Source organism: Molossus molossus, unplaced genomic scaffold (assembly GCF_014108415.1).
Source record: "Molossus molossus isolate mMolMol1 unplaced genomic scaffold, mMolMol1.p scaffold_m16_p_15, whole genome shotgun sequence".
Classification (NCBI taxonomy): Eukaryota; Metazoa; Chordata; class Mammalia; order Chiroptera; family Molossidae; genus Molossus; species Molossus molossus.
In genome coordinates, this window is record NW_023425350.1 from 9,879,696 (window position 1) to 9,898,971 (window position 19,276).

Below are 19,276 nucleotides of genomic sequence, written 5' to 3' on the forward strand. Positions count from 1 at the left end.
GTTTTCTGTCCTTCAAAGCCCACCTCAGTTCTTTTCATTTCCTGACCACTTCCAGCCCTTGTAGATATTTGCTTCCACCTCATGTGTGACCCTCACTTGGCACTGAGAACAAACAGCCCTCTAGTGTTGGCTATTTGAGTTTGCACATTTGACTTCCTCTATGATATTGTTAAGGTTTTACATTTCCTCAAGGATTGGGATTATGTCTGAGTTCTCTTGTGGACTTCATATTGGGGAATGCATAGAAAACACTAGGTACTCATTGAGTGTCATGATTGATATATTTTGGACAGGTTTACATCAAATTAGGAAGCAGATCAAAAGATGCATGTCAGCAGTGGTCTTCTTTGACTAGATCCAAACTGGAAATTGCATTTGTGGGTGGGGTAAAATGGAGGTAGTGGTATAAGGAACAAGAGAGTATGGAGAAGAGAGGAGAGGAAGTCTCAGACTTGCTATGTAACTGTTGTGTAGCTTGAGCATAGAATTTAATGGAATGACTAATCTGTTCAGGATGGGTCCTATGTCCATGGAATCAATACGAACAACTAAGTTTGGAAAGCTATATAACACAGAGAAAGTATATATGTATGGTTTTTGAAGTAAATTAAACCTGACTTTGAATCTTAGTCCTACTATGTATTAGCTGCCATTCTTAGACAAGCTATTTTATCTTTTTTTGCATCTTAGTTTCTTCATTGATTAAAAAGAAGGGTAACAGTATTATATCACAAACGTTTGGTGAGAAACGTTTGATGATAAAATGAGGTAATGTGAAAATATCCACCTTACCATGCCTTATCATGTAATAGATTTCAGTTAATTGGCTATCAGTGTTTTTTAGAACAAAACAAAAATCACAAAAGAATGATAACAATGAAAGTTCAGGACACTACACTTCATACCACACTTTGAAGCCATGGCCAGGGCTTGTTTTGCCATACAAACATTGGGCCTACCTGCCAGGCCCAGAGCCAGAGACTTCAAAAATTTGTTCACAGGCAATAAACTCACCAAGTAGGCTTCCAAGTATCCTTCCTAGGATATTTTGTTTGGAGCTCACCTTAGAGGGAAAGTGCCCTACATGAGTAACCAGCTGATTTCTGAATGACTAGTATCTGAATTGGTGTACATATGCAAGTGGAGTGACATTTTTATTTTGCATTGATTTAAAGGCTGGTCGTAGAGGCAACAGACTAAAAAGCTCTAATTTTCAGAAGTATGCATAACCCTACTCTTTCTTCCCTTGAAGACCACTATTCTATAATGATGATTTGTAACAATTTATTTTATTTATCAATGTCCATAAATGATCAATGTTTTGTAAGACCAAGTAGGCTCTGACATAGCCTTTTAAGCATACAAGCATTCAAGTTATAAACTCATCCTAAAGAGTTATCGTTATGACTTACAGTCCACAAGGGTAAGCGTGGTGGTATTCAATAGCATTGACATCACAAAGAGACAGAGCCTGAAGGTAACTTGAAGGTTCACACGTTTTAAAAAAAAAAAAGAGTAAACCTTTCTAAATGAACTAAGTTCTGAGGTCCAGTTTTCTGAAATACCTAACTAATTACCCTAGAGATCCACAAGAAGTGGCTTCTGTAATACCAGACTCACTGCTTTATTTCTCCTCCCCATCTCTAATTGTTCAATTTTTGATTAATGCTATAAGGTACATGAGCTGAGTTGGTGCCCAATTTCTGTGCCCCTTCAATATGGAACATGCGGTCATCAAAGACGATGTGGGGTCGTATTTTTACCAAGATGGGACCTTTGGGGGCTCCAGCAAGGAAAAGGGCCTCATCTATCTCTAGACCCCAGCGGCGAAGAATTTTCAGCACTCTGGCACCTGAACTGGCTGCACTTCTGGCTGTAACCAGGTAGGTCCGGATAGGGCAACATAACCGTTGGTCTTTGGCATAAAACTTCTTCTGCAGTCTGCCTAAATCTTCCAGGAAGACTTTTAAGGGACCCTGTAAAAGGAACGCATGTCACAGTTGTGATCTAGTGAAACAAATGAAGTGAATGCTGAAAAAGCAGAGGCTTATAAGAGCTTATAAAAGGATATAAGACTTCATGCAGTATTATTATAAAGCTCATGCTACAATGCTGAAACTCCTTGCATGTATGTGAATATAGTTTCTTATATGGAACCATCCTTGCATTCCTCTAATAAATGCAGGATGATTATATAATTTATTGTCTCAACACAGATACTTTTAAGAGTAAAATAAGTTTCTATTGAAAAGTTAAACCAAGGCAACAGACGTAAACTTTTGATGGCAAAGTGGGATACTCTAAATAAAGTTGTTAATTACCAAAAGCACTACTCTATTAATTTGCTTTTGTGAATTGCACATTTTCACCATATGAAGTATTCTCCTTTATCTTGTTTCATGCCTTGTTGGCTTGAATCCAGTCTTGTCTTATATTTACAAATACTTTGTATATCATCACACTAACTTTTATCTTCAACGTTTCTAAACACTTAGTTTTAGCCATAGTTCTATGGTATAGAGCATAGAATTGGATTTTGCAATGTGATCCAATCTGGAAGTCTTAATTTTTAAAACAAAAGTTGAGTTTTAAGACATTGATATTTATTGGTATTACAAATATACGAGGTAATTATATTTTTCATGTTTAAAGATTTTAAAAGATTGTTTACTATTAAGTGTATTTGTTTGATGCATGTGTGTATGTGTGTTTCTTTTAAGATTTAGGAAGGTTTATGTTATTTTCTTCTATTGGTTCCTTTATTTACTTATTTATCTTTATTGTTGAAAGTATTACAGATGTTCCTCCATTTTTTACTCCAATTGACACCCTCTTCCCTGCTCCCGCCCCCCACCTACTTTCACCTCACTGTTTTCTGTGTCTATTGGTTATGCATATATGCATATAGTTCTTTGTTTTACCTCTTTCTGACCCTGCCATCCCCCCTTCCCTCTGAGGTTTGTTAGTCTGTTATCTACTTCCATGTCTCTGGATCTATTTTGTTTGTCAGCTTATTTTTATCATTATATTCCACAAATAAGTAAGATCATGTGATACCTGTCTTTCTCTGACTGGCTTATTTCACTTAGCATAATACTTTCCAGGTCCCTCCATGTCGTCTCAAAGGGGTAAGAGATTTTTCAGCTGCATAGTATTTCATTGTGTAAATGTACCACAGCTGTTTTATCCACTCATCTACTGATGGACACTTAGTTACCTTTATAACTATAACTTTACATACTATCCTCAGTACTCTATTTCTTAAAAATCCAAGATCTATTATTTTTTACAATGAGAAATAGTGAAATTAGGGTATTTTTTTTTACTCTCTCTTATCCTCTATTTCTTCTTCATCCATCCAATTTTACTTGTTTACATTTGCATTATGAAAGATTCTCATATTTCTATTTTTAATTTTTAAAATCCTCATCCAAGGATATTTTTTTAATTGATTTTTAGAGAGAATGAAAGGGAAGGAGGCAGGGAAGGAGCGAGAGAGAGAGAGAGAAACATCAATGTGTGAGAGAGACATCGGTTGGTTGCCTCCTGCATGCACCCTGATAAGAGCTGGGGGTCGAACCCACAGCCCTTTGGTCCGGTGGCCAATGCTTACACTGGCCAGGGCTCTCATATTTCTATTTATCAGCTTTACATTATATACTTTGATCAGCCATTGTAACTGAAGATATTAGCATACTTACTCTTCCTTAGACCTTTTTCCTCCATGTTGTTCCAGTTTTCATTAGTTATATCATTTCTGTATAAGGGCACATAATGTGTACTTTCTTTTCTGCTCCCTAATCCCTACAATTGTTTTAGTTTGGTTTTATGATTAATTATATTCCATATCAATTTGTGCATTTGTGTTTATAGTCATCTACATATTAACCAAAACATGTCATCTAGTACTTGTTTTATGGAAATAAGATCCCTGAGAATATTGCATGCTCTCAACTGTTGACCTGTTTCCTTTTTGTTTGAATGAATTTTTGGCTGGATATAGAACATGTGATTTATATTTTCTTTCCATATGATTTTTTTTTTTTTTTATCCTCACCCGAGGATATTTTTCCATTTTTTGTACAGATAGAGTGGGAGGGAGAGAGAGGAAGGGAGAGAGAGAGAGAGAAACATCGACGTGAAGGGACACATCGAGTGGCTGCCACCGCACGACCAACCAGGGCCGGGGACAAACTGCAACCGAAGTACGTGCCCTTAGCGGGAACCGAACCCGGGTCTCTCCGGACCACAGGCCGACGCTCTAACTGCTGAGCCAAACTGGCCAGGGCTTTCCATATGATCTTATAGGTAGTGTTCAACTGTCCTTTCTTTAAAACTATTTTAAATTTTATTTTTTATTACATTGTACATCCATTGTTATTTTGTATTAGTTTCAGGTATACAGCATAGAGGTTAGACAGTCATATACTCTACAAAAATGTTGCTGTGACTAACAAGTGACTTCAACAAAATTGCAGGATGCAAGTCAATATACAAAAACCAGTTGCATTTCTTTATATTTGTAATAATGAACTCAGAAATTAAAAAAAAATTAAAGTATCATTTACAATAGCACCAAAAGTTATGAAATATTTAGGAATAAATCTAACAAAATATATGTAATATCTGAGAAGGCACAAGAGAATTTTGTATGTTGGGTATTTTGAGTTTGATTGTAGTTTCACAACTGTATGCATTTATAAAAACTCTTAGAACCACCCACTAAAAGTGATCAATATTACTGTATGTAAATTATACCTCAAAAGCTCTGGTTAAAACACACACCCCCACCCCCCATCCCCACAGACAACACACATAGATACCTGGAGTGACTGTCAGAATGCTGAGACAAAGTAGAGATCAAATCAGGAGACATCCATTACTAGTCATGGTACCACACTGGAGGCTTATAAACCACACTGCGAGTGGCCAAATTAATCCTCCCCAGCTGTCCTGTTTGCTGGTGACTCTCAGATTTCCTCCATTTGAAACAATTAACACATTGCCATGGCTATACCCCATGACCAACATACTAGAAAGCCTTGGGTAGGACTCATACCTCATAACTTTCTCATCAGTGAAACACATCTGGCAAGGCATGGTTTTTATAGAAAAACTAACCCTTGCAAGTAAAATCTGATTTTTATCTACTGCATAATGAAAGCAAGTATGGTTAATAGAAACTTGTTGGGTATTCCTGCAGTAACTAGTGTTGGATTTCTCAATTTCAATTGTTTCATGGGAAAAATGATTTAAAACATGCAAAAAGTGATAAATGCAAAAATCTAAAAAGTATGATTTATCTGGGATGAGAAATGGTATCTTAAGGTTATCTTGTGTGTTCTCTTTTTGGAGATCTTCCACATTTCAATAATAGTTAAAGGCTAATATACAATGAGCTCTAAATTTCAGCAAAGCAGACATATATAAAATATAACAAATGATTTTACTCTCAATAGTAAACTTTGTTAATGCTGAACAACTTTATAACATGAGAGTAAGTTTTCCAAAAGAGCTATTTAGAAAGGGAGTATAAAGTTAACACACACACACACACACACACACACACACACACACACACATAGTTTAACTATCATTTGCTATAATATAAGGTTAGTCAGTAAAACTTTACAGCTTTCGATTAGTCTATTCATACTTTTATAAATGTAATAAAAATATAATATTTTAGTTTATCTACAGTTCAAGAAATGCTGAAGAAGTCAAATTTCTTGGTAAGATTCATAGATTAAAACCTAATGATCCATTAATTCAGATTCAGTGTGGAGAATATTTTGATTCTGCAAATTTCCTTTGGTTCAGAAGTTGTAGGTTTTGTTCATTTCAGACCGTGACTTTAGCACTTCAACTTCAGTTCATGGGTTGATTCCAAAAAACCTACATATTCCATTTCAGTTTGATTAGGTTTTCATAGTTTACACTTATTTGAGGCTCACTGTTTGATTCAACTCAAGCTGTCAGTTTTGAAGATATTCTCAATTAAGCAATGCCTTTATTGAGTTGGAGGTTATGGAGAGGTTCAACAAATGTTTAATGACCTTACTATTTTCAGAACCTGGTATGTAGAAATGGCTTATTGGTAGGCCGCAATACCTCTGTTACCCATAATTGGGGGGTGGGGTGGGGGTGGAGTGATCATCCTAAGATCATAGAAACATTTCCAAAAGGCTAGCTTAAAGAATGTTAACATTTTTTAAAAAGTCAGCAGCAGATGCTTCAAAATGAGGAGGTCACACAAGAAAAGGAGAAAATGGCAAAGGATCCTAAGTGAGGAGAAGCTGCCTGAAGTAATCTAAAAAACATCACAATGAACAAACATTAATTTGGAAAATAAGCAGATTAAAATTAATTAGAGCTCTTGGAACCTACCTGAGCAAGAGGCTTATTCTCAAATGCTGGGTCATGTTGATAGAATTTGTCCATCCCGTGCTCCTTGGTAGTGCATTCAGGCTCCTCAGCAAAGAGGGCAGCATCTCCATCAAAAGCCACGCGGAGCTGTGTGTCACAGTAAGCCATGTCTTTGCCTCCATCAAACATGACTGCAGAGGCAATCCCTGGAAGACCATGGGGACTGATCAGTACTCCTCTCAGGATGATGAAATTTCATTTCTACCATTGAAAAAATAATAATAAGCCCTTCCAGACCTTACATTTCCTCTCTAGCTATTCCCTGATGACTCAATTCCTCCTCAGCACAGTTGTCTACACACTGAGTCCATTTCTATAGTAGACAGGAAAGTGTAAAATGGGTGTCAGATGATCACTGAGGATGTCAACCTCCAGAAAGGTCTAAGCTCTAAAAGACAAACTTAAGGCTGCCACTTGCAGAAACACCTTAAAAAGTCCAACAAGGGTATAAGCCGCAGTCATCTGGGAAGCCCAATGAAGAAACATTAGCACAAACCTGTCTATTAACTACCGGAATCAAACCAAACCAATACCTTCTTGTATTGCTTCTTGAACTTTTTCAGAATCTGCAGAAAGATACAAGTTGGTAAGATATGCCTTCAAATAGCCAATGGGACTTTTTCCACCAGTCAGACAGAAGCGGTCGATTAGCAAGCCTGTTAATCGGGCAAGAAAGATTGTGTTATGTCAGAGACTTAACAATAGTATACTTACTGTAAATGCAAATAAGAGTCAATTTAGGAATAACTGAGTGCCTACTGAAGTTTTAACATTACCTTCTTAGTACCAGTATTGGAAAATGAAAACTACCTCCTGAGCACCAATATTTTATATACTATTAGTTGTATTCAGTGCATAATAATTTATGAAGTCCATCTACACTGACCTTGCCCATTGAGTCTCACAACAACAACTCTATGGCCGGCATTATTATGGTCATTGCAGAAAAAGACACTGAGACCTAAAATCTTGTTGAAACCTGTGGTTCCTGTTGACTCTTGTCCTTCAGCTACAGCCTCCTCACTTGTTGCAAGGGACAGTTAAAATGTGGCTCTATTTTAAGTACCATCTCTGCCTTTCTTCAGTAACAGTAGAATAGTAATGAAAAGTTGTGCCAGGAATTGAACAGTTTTCTAAAAAGAGCAATAAAAGGTCTGAAATTGTCTCTATTTCCTGACTTGAAATTTTAAATGCAGTTATTAGCAGACTAAACACTAATATATCATCAAATGTCTTTTAAATCAAATTTTTTAAAAAAATAACAAGTTGGTGAGAGGTTTGTAAAATAAGCACCTGAATACACTATGGACAAAAGCATAAACTGGTACAGGCTATTTAAAAAGTAATTTGAAAAAATATATCAAGAACTTTTAACAGGTTTATAACATTTTGACCTAGGATTACTTTTTTTAGTTTATTCTAAGGGAATAATCTGAAACTCAGATAAAGATTTATGCAGGATTATTTATAAAAGCAAAACATTGTTCAACGATGTGTGAATAATTAAATAGTATAACATTATGCATATATGTACCCATTCAAAGTGTTTTTAGAAATGTGATAAATGGAGTGGCTGCATATAATAAAAAGCATAATTTTGAGTCTATCACCTATATGGACCAAGACAGTAGGGTCCATCCAGAGTTGAGGTGCTAGTATTTGTTGTGGTATTAACAAAATACTCTCACTTTTCACTTAAGCCAACATTAGGCATAAGTGGCACAAAACTATGCTCCACAAATTCTTAATTATATTCATTTAGTGATCAGAAATTACTAAAGCACTGGGGCTTTAAAAATGACCAGAATAGTGTCCCTCATCTCAAAAAGATAACAGTTCACTGAGGAGCCAGGCTTGTAAACAGATAATTATAATGTAACAAAGATCGTAGAGAGATATACAAATTGCCTTCAGCGCCCAGAGAAGGCAAGTGAAAGGTGGTTATTCCATGAACAAGACTGCATGAGAAGATTGGGCTCAGTCAGTTAATGAGCAGATTTAATAGGTGAATAACAATGATTTTTTTATGCTATTACCTTTGATGGGCTCAGTGTGGTGAGGGATAGATAAGACTTAAATCGCCCACTAAATCAAATAATAGGTGCACTTTATTGAGTAACTAATCTATGCCAGTCATCTATGCTAAACCTCCCTCCTTTTTTCCTCCTATCACCCTTCTCCTGATCCAGCCACCCCCCACTAGCATTGTTGTCTATACATTGCTTACGCATTTATGCATATAAATTCTGTGGTTTATCTCACCCCCCCACTCCTATGCTAAACCTTTTATATATGTTCTTTTCATGTCATAACACTAAGAAGGCTGCATTTTGAAAGGTAAACATTTCTTAAAGCATGCAGTTAGGACAATATAAAACTCATAACTTGTAATATATCTTGATTATTTGTAAATATGCCCAATTTCAACTAAGAATTTCAATATGCCAAATGTACACCTTAATTTTTCTTGACATATCCATAAAACTGATGTCACTTAGAAAATAGCTAAAAGTCCCCAAATAAGAAGTCAGGTAATCCCATAACAGGAAGAAGGGGGACTTTCTCTTAAAGTCTCCTGCACATTGATGGAAATGCCTCGAAGAGACTTTTGATGTGTGGGGAGAGCAGCCAGGGAAAATCAGAGTTTAAGAGTGGAAAGGCAAGGTGAAAACCTTTAAACCTTTAACATATATCTGTGGTGAGCAAGAAGTTTGATCACACAGTGAAAGCCTCTGGGTTGATGGCTCCTTGAAGTCAAGTTCAGAAGTGAAAAACATAAAACAGAAATATATTGCAAGACCTGGGATTAAGACTTTGAAATTCACACTTGACAAGTTAAGTCCAGAGCTTTGGACCCAACTCTTTGCTGAAGTTAAAAATGAACATGGCCTCTCTTGTTCTGACATAGGCAAATAAACATTCCTCACGCAGAAGGGGGTGTCAATATCAAAGACACTGCATTAGTTAGGCCACAGTTAGCAAAATAACATGGCTTCTCTCTTCCAGAGCAGCGAGCTGTTCTTCCACATGGTATTTATTTTACTTACCATAGTGATTGACGCTGTTTATAAGCCGCACTCCCACTTGGGCATGGTTATTAGTCATCAGTACAATATCAAATAAGTCCTGTTCATCAGGGTACAGATCACGGAGTCTAGCATTGACATGCTGCAGGGCCTGTAGGTTACAAACATGATCATGTGTAAAGAGGGCCAGGCAAGGTGGACACTGGGGGTCTGGAGAGAAGGGATCTCATTAGTGTCAAATCCAAGCTTTGGAGACTCTTCACTGAGAGATTATGGCTCCTTTAAGGCGGGTTTATGTTATTAATTTCTCTATTTTATGCCTCTCACAGGACTTCAGCTAATGATTAATGAATATATAGGTAATATTTGTTGAAACTGTTACAACATTTGGTCTACTAGCATTGTCTCTGTGGGGTAGGTAGAGAAAAGGATCAGGTAGCCCTTTTATGCTTTATTTTTTGTTTGTTTTATAAAATCTGCCTTTCTTGATCATCTGATGATTGTATTTTTATTTTTCAATTACAGTTCACATTCAGTATCATTTTATACCAGTTTCAGGTGTACAGCCAGTGGTCAGACGATTTATATAATTTATGATGTGATCCCCTGATAATTCTAGTATGTACCTGGCATCATACATACTTATTACAATATCATTGACTATATTCCCTATGCTGTACTTTACATCCGTGTGTCTATTTTGTAACTACCAAAACATACTTCTTAATCCCTCCCCATTTTTTCACCCAATCCCCCAAACCTCTCCTCTCTGGCAACCCTCAGTTCTCTGTATCTATGAGTCTGATTCTTTTTTGTTTTTTCATTTATTCTGTTCTTTATTCTGTGAAATCATATGGAACTTGTCTTTCTCTGCCCGACTTACTTAGCATAATACCTGCTAGGTCCGTCCATGTTGTTGCCAATGGTAAGAATTCATTCTTTTTTATAGTTAAGTAACATCCCATTGTGTATATGTACCACATCTTCTTTATCTAATCATCTATCGATGTGCACTTTGGTTGATGATTATTTTGTATTGTGAAAAATATAAAATGCTGCATGAATTTGCATGTTAGCCTTGCACAGGGGCCATGCTAATGGTCTGTACTGTTCCAGGTTTAGTGTATGAGTTGCCAAAGAGCACTTCTCGATTTTGAAGCAGGAGTCTGTAGAAGTGGTTTCCTCCCATGCTCCTCCCATGCCCCATAAGTACTTTCTACTTACAACTTGTAGGAGAGTCATTCGTTTCTGCCCGGTAATGATGCTATTGTGTAATAATTGTTTAAGTCATATAGGGGATCACAGTTAAAGTGCTATGCATTTTTGTATAAATTTAGAGAACCTACTTTATTAAAATCATGGTCCTAAGTGCCATGAACATCTTGAAAGGGTTATTTGGGGCAAAAGCAGCAAAAGTGAATTTCATCCCATTTTAAGGAGGCATTTTATTTCTACTAGTGCTCGGAATTGCAAACTCATTGCTTCTGGCTACTGCCCCTTCTAGGGACGGGACAGAGGTTTCTTTACAGGTCTCATGATTAGGACCCCACTTGGGAAAGCTCAGCATCTCAAGCGTAGGGCTAGAGTCCCTTCCTCGGCAGGCTGGCAGCCTGTGTGAAAGAACAAACTCATCTGGGGTCAACTGGAAGGGCAGGACTGACCAAGGTGGCTTAGGGATTAGGAGGAACCCTGGATGAGATCCCAAGAGTCTGCATGGCTTCTCCCCTGCCTTCCAAGGTCTGGGGACAGCAACACGTGCACAGTACCTTGACGAAGCGAAATGCGGGCCCTGGGGTTAGGATGACGTTCTCGTTGGTGAGGTGATATTCCATGTACTTTTCCAGACCCTCTTCCTCATAGATCTTTCTGCCATCCAGCATGTTGAAGAGAGCCCGGGATGACACAGCGATGGTGATAGCATGCTTGGGTTTGGGCTGCAGACAGAGGAGCCAGAGTTGGGGGCGGGGGGCAGTCCCACAGACCGGAAAGGATCAGGAATCGGGCTCATCCCAGGGCAGAGGGGGAGGAAACAGCTGGGCCCTTGCTTGCAGCACTGGGATGCTGGAGACCCCCCCCCCCCCCCCCCCCCCCCCCCGCCGCCAGGGCTGCAGGAGGCAGGTGCGGGACTGACTTGGACTTCCCCACAGCTGGGAGAGGAGGGTTGCTGGGAGAGGTGAGGGCTGTGGGGAAACAGCTGGGCCCTTGCTTGCAGCACTGGGATGCTGGAGACCCCCCCCCCCCCCCCACCGCCGCCAGGGCTGCAGGAGGCAGGTGCGGGACTGACTTGGACTTCCCCACAGCTGGGAGAGGAGGGTTGCTGGGAGAGGTGAGGGCTGTGGGGCTGTGCGGGGGGCACCCAGGGCACAGGGGTCCGTGGGCTCTGCTCACCGGCCGGGGGCGTGAGCAGCTGGGGGTCTTCTCATACAATGTCTTCACAGATGACCAGTAGGCTTCCTCATCGTCGTTCTCGTCCTCCCGCTGCCGGGTCAGGTCGGACAGGCAGTCGCGGTCCAGTTGAGAGGAGTAGGTGGGCCTGCGCTGGGTGTAGGACTTCCATTCGGGGGGTGGTGTGCGTGGGTATTCCCGCGGCTGCGGGTCGCGCACGTCCCGTGGGTCCCGGATATCCCGCACCGTGCTGTGCCCCCAGGTGTCGTGGTTCTCGTGCATCTTGGTGCTGCGCCTGGATGCCAGCAAGGGCTGAGGCTGGGGCTCTGGGGGCGTGGGAGGATTGGAGTCCACAGGCACGGGCGGTGTGTGCAGCACGGGCGGTGTGGGCGGGGAGACCTGCTCAGACAGCTCCTGCTGGAACTCTTGCTGGCTGTGGGAGGTGGATGAAGTCCGGGAGGTTGTGGAGCTTGTGGGGACCTGGAGCAAGAAAATGGGCATCTGAGTGCCATGTGCCCTGGGGTCCCGGTCTCCATCTGCAGCAGGAGTCAAGGAGCTGTCCCCTTTCCTCTGTTCCATTCCTAGCCCTTATTGGATCCTGGTGCATCTCAGCTCTTTTTAAGTGGGGCTTAAAGGGGCTTAGACATTTCCAGGCTCCAGGTACTAGACATTTCTGTTAAATAGACCCAGACACAGTCAGCTTTCATTGCTCCCTAGATTCACCCAGGCCCCCATTAGCATATCACACTTTTTAAAATTTTTATTTTAGTAGCTGGGACACAGACCCTCTTTCTTTTTTCTTTATCCTCACCTGAGGACATTTTTCTATTTTTTTTTTCAGGTAGAGTGGGAGGGAGAGAGAGGAACAGAGAGAGAGAAACATCAATATGAAAGGAACACATCGAATGGCTGCCACCCACACGACCGACCAGGGCCGGAGACAAACTGCAACCGAGGTACATGCCCTTAGCGGGAACCGAACCCGGGTCTCTCCGGACCGCAGGCCGACGCTCTAACCGCTGAGCCAAACCGGCCAGGGCCAGACCCTCTTTCTTGACTTAGGTGAATGGCACACAGTTTGCAAACTTATGTTATTTGACTTCTTTGTGTATACCTGCCCAGTCCAAGCCTTCCAGGTAGGCTTGAGTAAGGGACCTCGCTTGCCACTGCCTCCATCTGTGACCTCCAGCGAACTCCATGAGCACCTAGACCAGATGTTCCCACCAGAAGACTACAGAGCACCTCAGAGACATCTCTCTCCACATCTGCCCTGTGACTAGGGCAGTGATTGAAGGAAGGTTACTAGGCTGGAGAACTGAGGGTCTCCCTTCTGCCTTTGGGACTTTGTGTGTCTGCTGAGCTCATGTGGAGAGAATAGTCTTCCTAAATAGGAAGGAACCATCCTAGAGAAAGGACTCTTTACTAAGATGTGTAACAAATTATTAAGCATCCACCTATTATTTAGGTTTTTATGGTTGTTTCACATGTTTTGAAAAGCGTTCTGTTGGCTAGATTACTGAGCCAGTCCTCACTGAGATAGATGGGTTGGCAAGGGTACACGTTTTCCCAGTGGCTGGATCTGTGCTACTCTTTGCGACCAAAGACTTAATCTCAAAACTAACTTTTTCTTCCTATATGGCCAGGCTTACTTAAGGGCCCAAAGTGATACACAATCTAATGCTCTTCAACAATTTATCTACTTTGTTGACCTTCCCACAACCCCCTTTCTTAGCCTTGAGTATTCAGTTGTTGAATGAAGAAAGAAAGGAAGGAGAAACCATAGAGTTTAATCATTACGTGTATGTATGGCTTATAGATGTAGTGACCTTAGGTTTTAATTAATTTATTTTTTTTTCCATTATTAATGTGAAATCTTAGATGAGTTATTCTGTGTTTTTTCCAACTGTAAAATAGAGCTTAAGGGGTGGGGGTCATCAGGGCTAAATTAACTAAATCATGTAAACTGTATAGAACAGGGGCTGGCACATAGAAAGCATCAATAGCCCTGGCCAGTATGTCTCAGTGGTTAGAGCATGGCCCGCAGACCAGAGAGGCCCAGGTTCAGTTCCCACTAAGGGCACATACCTCACTTGCAGTTTGTCCCCAGCCCGGTTGGAGTCGTTAGGGTGGCAACCAGTTGTGTCTCTTTCGTGTCGATGTTTCTCTCTCTCTCTTCCCTCCTCTCTCCCTCCTGCTCTATGTGAACATAAACGCAAAAATGCCCTTGAGTGAGGATAAAAAAAAAAATCAATAAATGTTAACCGTCGTCATGATCAGTATTATTATTACTGTTATTATCATGCTGTCGTGACCTCCATCCTTTCATCTCCATTTCTACCTTAAGATTGGTGCTCTTGCTTCTGGACTCGTCTACTGATGCAGCTCTGGTGGATGCGCTCCGTGAAGTTCCAGACCACTGATTTCGCACGATGTACCCTCGAGAATCTGCCTTTGGCAATACTTCTTGTGATCCCTTTTGAGGAGAGAAGAGACCCAGGGGTGTAATACGCCACCACCCACTCCTCCCACGCTCATGTCTACAGAATAGCTACATCAGGCTAACCATAGCAGCACCCACTGAGAAGACCGCGGGCCACTATGCCCTTAATTCGGTCTCGGCCCTAGTGTACTAGTCTAGCCCTGGCGCGACCCTCACTGCCCTGAGGAGCAGCTGAGGACACACCTGGAAGAGCATTCAAAACCAAGAAACAAAGCTGACATCTCATATTTTTCACCTGTCACTCTTATATTAAAGTTGACCGTTTTTTTCTCCCTTTCCTCACAACGCCCCTTAAGGATAAGCCCATTAACAGATGCTGGAAGACCTATCTACCATTTGACAGACTGCAAATACGAGGGCAGCTGGTATCTGAACAGGGCTGCAGTGGTCTCCAGGGGAACAGAGAGCTCTAGCACTCCCTCGGGGAGGGGCAACACCGAAGGAGACCATGGAGAGGCAAGTGGGGGTCTCTGCGTCCCATACCCTTCCCCTCACCCAGACTGACTGTGGCTCCCCTACAGAATCAGTAGTTTCATCTCTGCTCACCCTGATCGTGGTGATCTGCTGGCCCTGTTCCCACCACAGGCACATGTGAATATAAATGCGTATTGTGCGGCAGGGGCCAAGAAGGACTGGTCCCTCAGCTGCACTATGGCAGTGTCTACATGCCAGGTGACCACGCATGGGGCAGCATCTCAGCCAGTGATTCGGATTGACTGCATGCCTCATCTGAAAGATTGTGCAGAAAATGGTCAATGCGATGGCCAGACTCCCTTTCCCTCCCTGATCTGAACCAAGACCAGTCTCCTCCCACAGGCTGAGCAGAGGAGGCGGTTATGGTTTCTACACTGTATTTTCTTTGTGAACATGGGGATGTGTACTGTAGGGAAGGCAGGGACCAGCTTTCCCTAGCTTTTCCTTAACCTCTCTTTGAGGGGCATTAAGAATCCCTTAATACAAACCTCAATAGCTTAGTCCCCCAGAACTCCCTTCCCCCTAATATTTTCTATTGTGCATTCTGCTGTTTAATTCTCTCACCAACATAAAGAGGTCAGCTCACCTGTGTGCTCAGACGAACTGATTTCTCAGAGTCCCGTTTTTTCTCTGTTTCTAAGCTGTCTCTTGAGTATTTCGTTGCAGAATCATTCTTAATATGGAAACAAAGAATGTTTATTAATTTTAATCTCATGGGCGTTAGAAACCTGGGCCTTGGGAATAAAAGGATAAATTAAAATTAGCATTCGTCTCTTTGCCAGTATAAAAAAATATGTAAAGCTTGACACTATTTTTTGCCCTGTTCTACTCTTCTACTAAGCATGAGTAAATATCACAATATTAATAATTTTTAAGGTAGAAATTTGGTGGCTTATAGGTTCAAGGCATGGAGCATTTATTATTTAAAAAATTGTAATATGGGATATGTTATGGGAGAATTTTCCAGGGGTGAGCAATACTTGGATTCAAATGTGAGGTTACTCACACAGAATACCTTCTTTCTTTCTTTTTTCTTCCATTACTCTGAAGATTGCCACTCATGGAACTTTCATTTTTGCCATGCAGAATTGAAACTTCTCTTATTTTCATAATAAACCTTAAGTCCTATTTTCTGTGGATCTAAACCTCACCAGTACCAGTCTGACTTTTAAACTCAAGGACCTTAATCCTGTGCAGATCCGGTGTGGATCTTTGACAGACATGCCTGCTTTCAGAGGACCTAATTGCACACAGCATCTAGAGCGAAAGGTTTCTTATTAACAAACTAAGGAGACCGTGTAGGAGAGCACAAGAAAATAACTCTTCATGGATCCCTATTCAAATGATTCTTTTCATTTTCAATTGAGAGAAATACTGTTGTATTGTGTCATTGTATGCTAATTTGATAGCTGTAATGTGATCAAGATTAGTGTTATTTATTTAAGGAGCTCAACTTGTAGCTTAGGCCAGAGTGCATGGGGCAGTCTACTCATTTCTTTGTGCTCTGTGCCTTAACTCAGGAAAATCTGATCAGTGTTGAATCAGTCTGTGAGAGCAGAGAATGGCAGAGTGTGTGATCCTGGAACTAATCCTACAATTTTTCTCATCAACCGCGCACCATCACCATAAAATCCCATCACTTGTAACTCCAAAAGATATTTTAAATCCAGTCCTTCTCCATTCCTATTGTTATTGCCTTGTTCCAGGCCTCAGATCGTCACGGGTCTAGATTCTTAGAATATAGCCTTTTTGATCAGGTTTCATGGCTTCAAATCTTCCCAACTTTTAGATCCATACACACCATTTATTTAGGATGACCTTATAAAACATAAATGTAATTGTATTTTATTTCTGGATACACTCTTCATTCACTTGGATAGATAGACCAGGGGCCTTCTGGTGTATCCTCTTTACTGCTAACTTGCATGCCCTCCACTCTATACTTTATCTCGATGTTCTTCTTTGCCAAATGAATTGTACTTGCCTATATACCACCCTATTTACTTGTAATCTCCTCTTCCCTTTAATATTTTTCAAACCTACCTCATTGTGACCTGGGGAAGGTCCCCAGAGTTAATCCTTCTTGTGTTTCTCTGTCTTTTGTACATGCTTTTACAGAGCACTGCATTGTATTGTATGTGTCCCCTGTCCCAGTAGGCTGTGCATTCTTCAAAGATACAACTGTTTTCTCCTCTTACAACTAAAATATGATCATATACTCAGTAAATGCTGCCTTTGGGCTGACATATACTACATGCTTTAATCTCCTTTTCCTCTACATGTAGTCGGCATCTTCTCATTGTGTTTCGTTTACTTTTCCCTCCATTTTCTCTACATGTAGTTGGCATCTGAAATAATTAGATTGTTTAAGAGAAGTTCCAGAGGTAATGATGGACTGGTACCTACTTCTTTTCCTTGGCTCTTTGGTAAGATTCTGGGATGTTTCATTCACTTACCTTCTTTTTCTGTTTGAGAGATGTTTGACTCATTTCTTTAACTGCTGAAATACTTTTGCTGTTATGTAGGTGTTCATCTCCCCAGCTCCATTTCCTGTTGTTTCTGTGGCTCGGTCTAGGCTTGCATAGAATGTCAAATTTATGACATCATATGAGGTTCCATAGTAACAAACTGTGAATATGTGCCAATAAAAAATAGTAATATTATTTATTCATATATGAGTACATCCACTCATAATCATTGTCCAGATCTTTAGGAATTGATGTCTAAACAATGTTCAGATATTTAATATGTAGAAATGTCAACATTACTGATTCCTTCTTTCTGTGTCTCTTTTAGCATTACCATGTCACTAGGCACATCAGTCCCATTGATGGCCGTACATTTGCTGGGACTGCCAAAGTTAATGACAGACTAATTTGTAGACCCAATCATTTATTATTGTCCGTCCTGACAGATTTTGGAGAACTTTCTGCAAATCTAGAGACTAATTTGACAGCTGAGAGTTTGTTCTAGATATGGAGTTTAGACTTGAATTTAGCTGTAGTGTTGGTGTTGCTTTCACAACAAGACCATTTCCATTGCACAAGGCCAAAGCTCTTCCCCTGTGGCTAGACACGGTGTGACACATGATGCTTGCACTTCCCTCCTGCTGTTTGCCCCCGCCTTAAACATTTAAACACACATATGTTCCTCTTGTGTACACACGGAGAAGAATATGTAAAATCCAGCCCCCAACTTAGGTTTATAGGCTCCTATAATGCTCTGCATTTTCCAGTTCTGATTTTATCTTCACTCAAGTTCCATGCCAACCTGTGTTGGTCAAACCATCATGGATTGAGACATTGGAATCGATAGCTTAGTTTGAATATCGGGAGATTTGGGGCAGCTTCCATCAAAGTCCTCCAAGAAGTCTTCTAGATAGTAAAACATGCAGGCTCTAGGTTAGACAGCCTGGGTATCAGTCCTTTCACGTCTTATAACTCATTGTGATCCTCGGCAGGTTGTATAATAAATAAATCTCAATTTCCTCACTGATAAGATGGAGATAACAATGGTATCAACATGAAATGATAGTTGTGATAGTTGAAATAATATGAGCCACTTAAGACAGTGATTGGCATGCATAAGTTATTAATCAATGTTAGCTATTACTTTTATTCATAATTTTGCTTCAGCTCTCCTACAGAGTTCAAATAGAAAAATCTTTAATCCTCACTGCAATCTAGGAAGAGAATTTTAAAATTACTTCTTGTTCAGATACTTCTATAACTAATCAAATGTCAATTTTTTTTTTTTTAAATCCTCATTTGAGGACATTTTTCCATTTTTTGTACAGACAGAGTGGGAGGGAGAGAGAGGAAGAGAGAGAGAGAGAAACATCGATGTGAAAGGGACACATCGAGTGGCTGCCACCCGCACGACCAACCAGGGCCAGGGACAAACTGCAACCGAGGTACGTGCCCTTAGCGGGAACCGAACCCGGGTCTCTCTGGACCGCAGGCGGACGCTCTAACCGCTAAGCCAAACCGGCCAGGGCTCAAATGTCAATTTAACGATTCTTCCCACAGCATTAGTGGCAGAGCAAGAAGATAGCATTAGAGTAGCAGCCGGAGAGCCCTGAGACCTGAGTTCTACAAGCAGAGCAGGAGGCTTTCGTAGAGATGAGGACTGGAGGGAGTGTTGCTTTCGGACTTGTCCTTTCAGCCTATACCCGCGATCAGCTTTTGCTTTTGGTTCCTTCCCTGTAATTCAGCATTTTATATATTTAATAAGTTCCTTGATGAATGGTCTTTTCCCATTACACACAGCCTAGGATAGAATATGAGGCTAATGAATGTTTTAAACTCTTTTATGTATTGATATATACATATATAACTAATTCTTTTATTGTAAGTGATAAGGGTGGCATTAAGGAATTATTTGTGTGTTTTTCTCATATTTTATAGTTTGTTTTTATTTATTATTTTCTACTTCTTAACTTTGTTATTGAGCATGGAAAACTAAA

The 19,276-nt window shown here is 40.6% G+C and overlaps 1 protein-coding gene and 1 non-coding gene across 6 annotated transcripts; both read right to left on the reverse strand.

Annotated features, from left to right (window-relative positions):
* Positions 1 to 1,643: 1,643 nt before the first annotated feature.
* Positions 1,644 to 17,300, reverse strand: NT5C1B (5'-nucleotidase, cytosolic IB). 5 transcript variants are annotated; one of them, XM_036262835.1, is made up of 10 exons: positions 17,268 to 17,300; positions 15,398 to 15,484; positions 14,884 to 15,015; positions 14,176 to 14,310; positions 11,841 to 12,317; positions 11,219 to 11,386; positions 9,474 to 9,603; positions 6,960 to 7,082; positions 6,388 to 6,572; positions 1,644 to 1,976 (listed from the first exon to the last, which is right to left on the reverse strand). In XM_036262835.1, the coding sequence occupies exons 1-10, from the start codon at positions 17,298 to 17,300 to the stop codon at positions 1,644 to 1,646; spliced, it is 1,803 nt and encodes a 600-aa protein (XP_036118728.1). The 5 variants fall into 5 exon arrangements, with proteins under 5 accessions (XP_036118728.1, XP_036118727.1, XP_036118726.1 ...); XM_036262834.1 differs by having other exon boundaries at positions 14,884 to 15,066; XM_036262833.1 differs by having other exon boundaries at positions 11,841 to 12,316; positions 14,169 to 14,310; positions 14,884 to 15,066.
* Positions 10,494 to 10,596, reverse strand: LOC118631277. Its single transcript, XR_004959766.1, has one exon. It is a non-coding gene; the product is annotated as a U6 spliceosomal RNA (small nuclear RNA).
* Positions 17,301 to 19,276: the final 1,976 nt, after the last annotated feature.

Coding starts and splice junctions, on each gene's coding strand:
- NT5C1B (XM_036262832.1), bottom strand. CDS start 17,300: ATGAGTCAAACATCTCTCAAACAGAAAAAGAAG. Junction 15,485..17,267: donor CTCTCAAACAGAAAAAGAAG/GTAAGTGAATGA, acceptor TTCCATATTAAG/AATGATTCTGCAACGAAATA. Junction 1,977..6,387: donor AGAATAAGCCTCTTGCTCAG/GTAGGTTCCAAG, acceptor TTCCTTTTACAG/GGTCCCTTAAAAGTCTTCCT.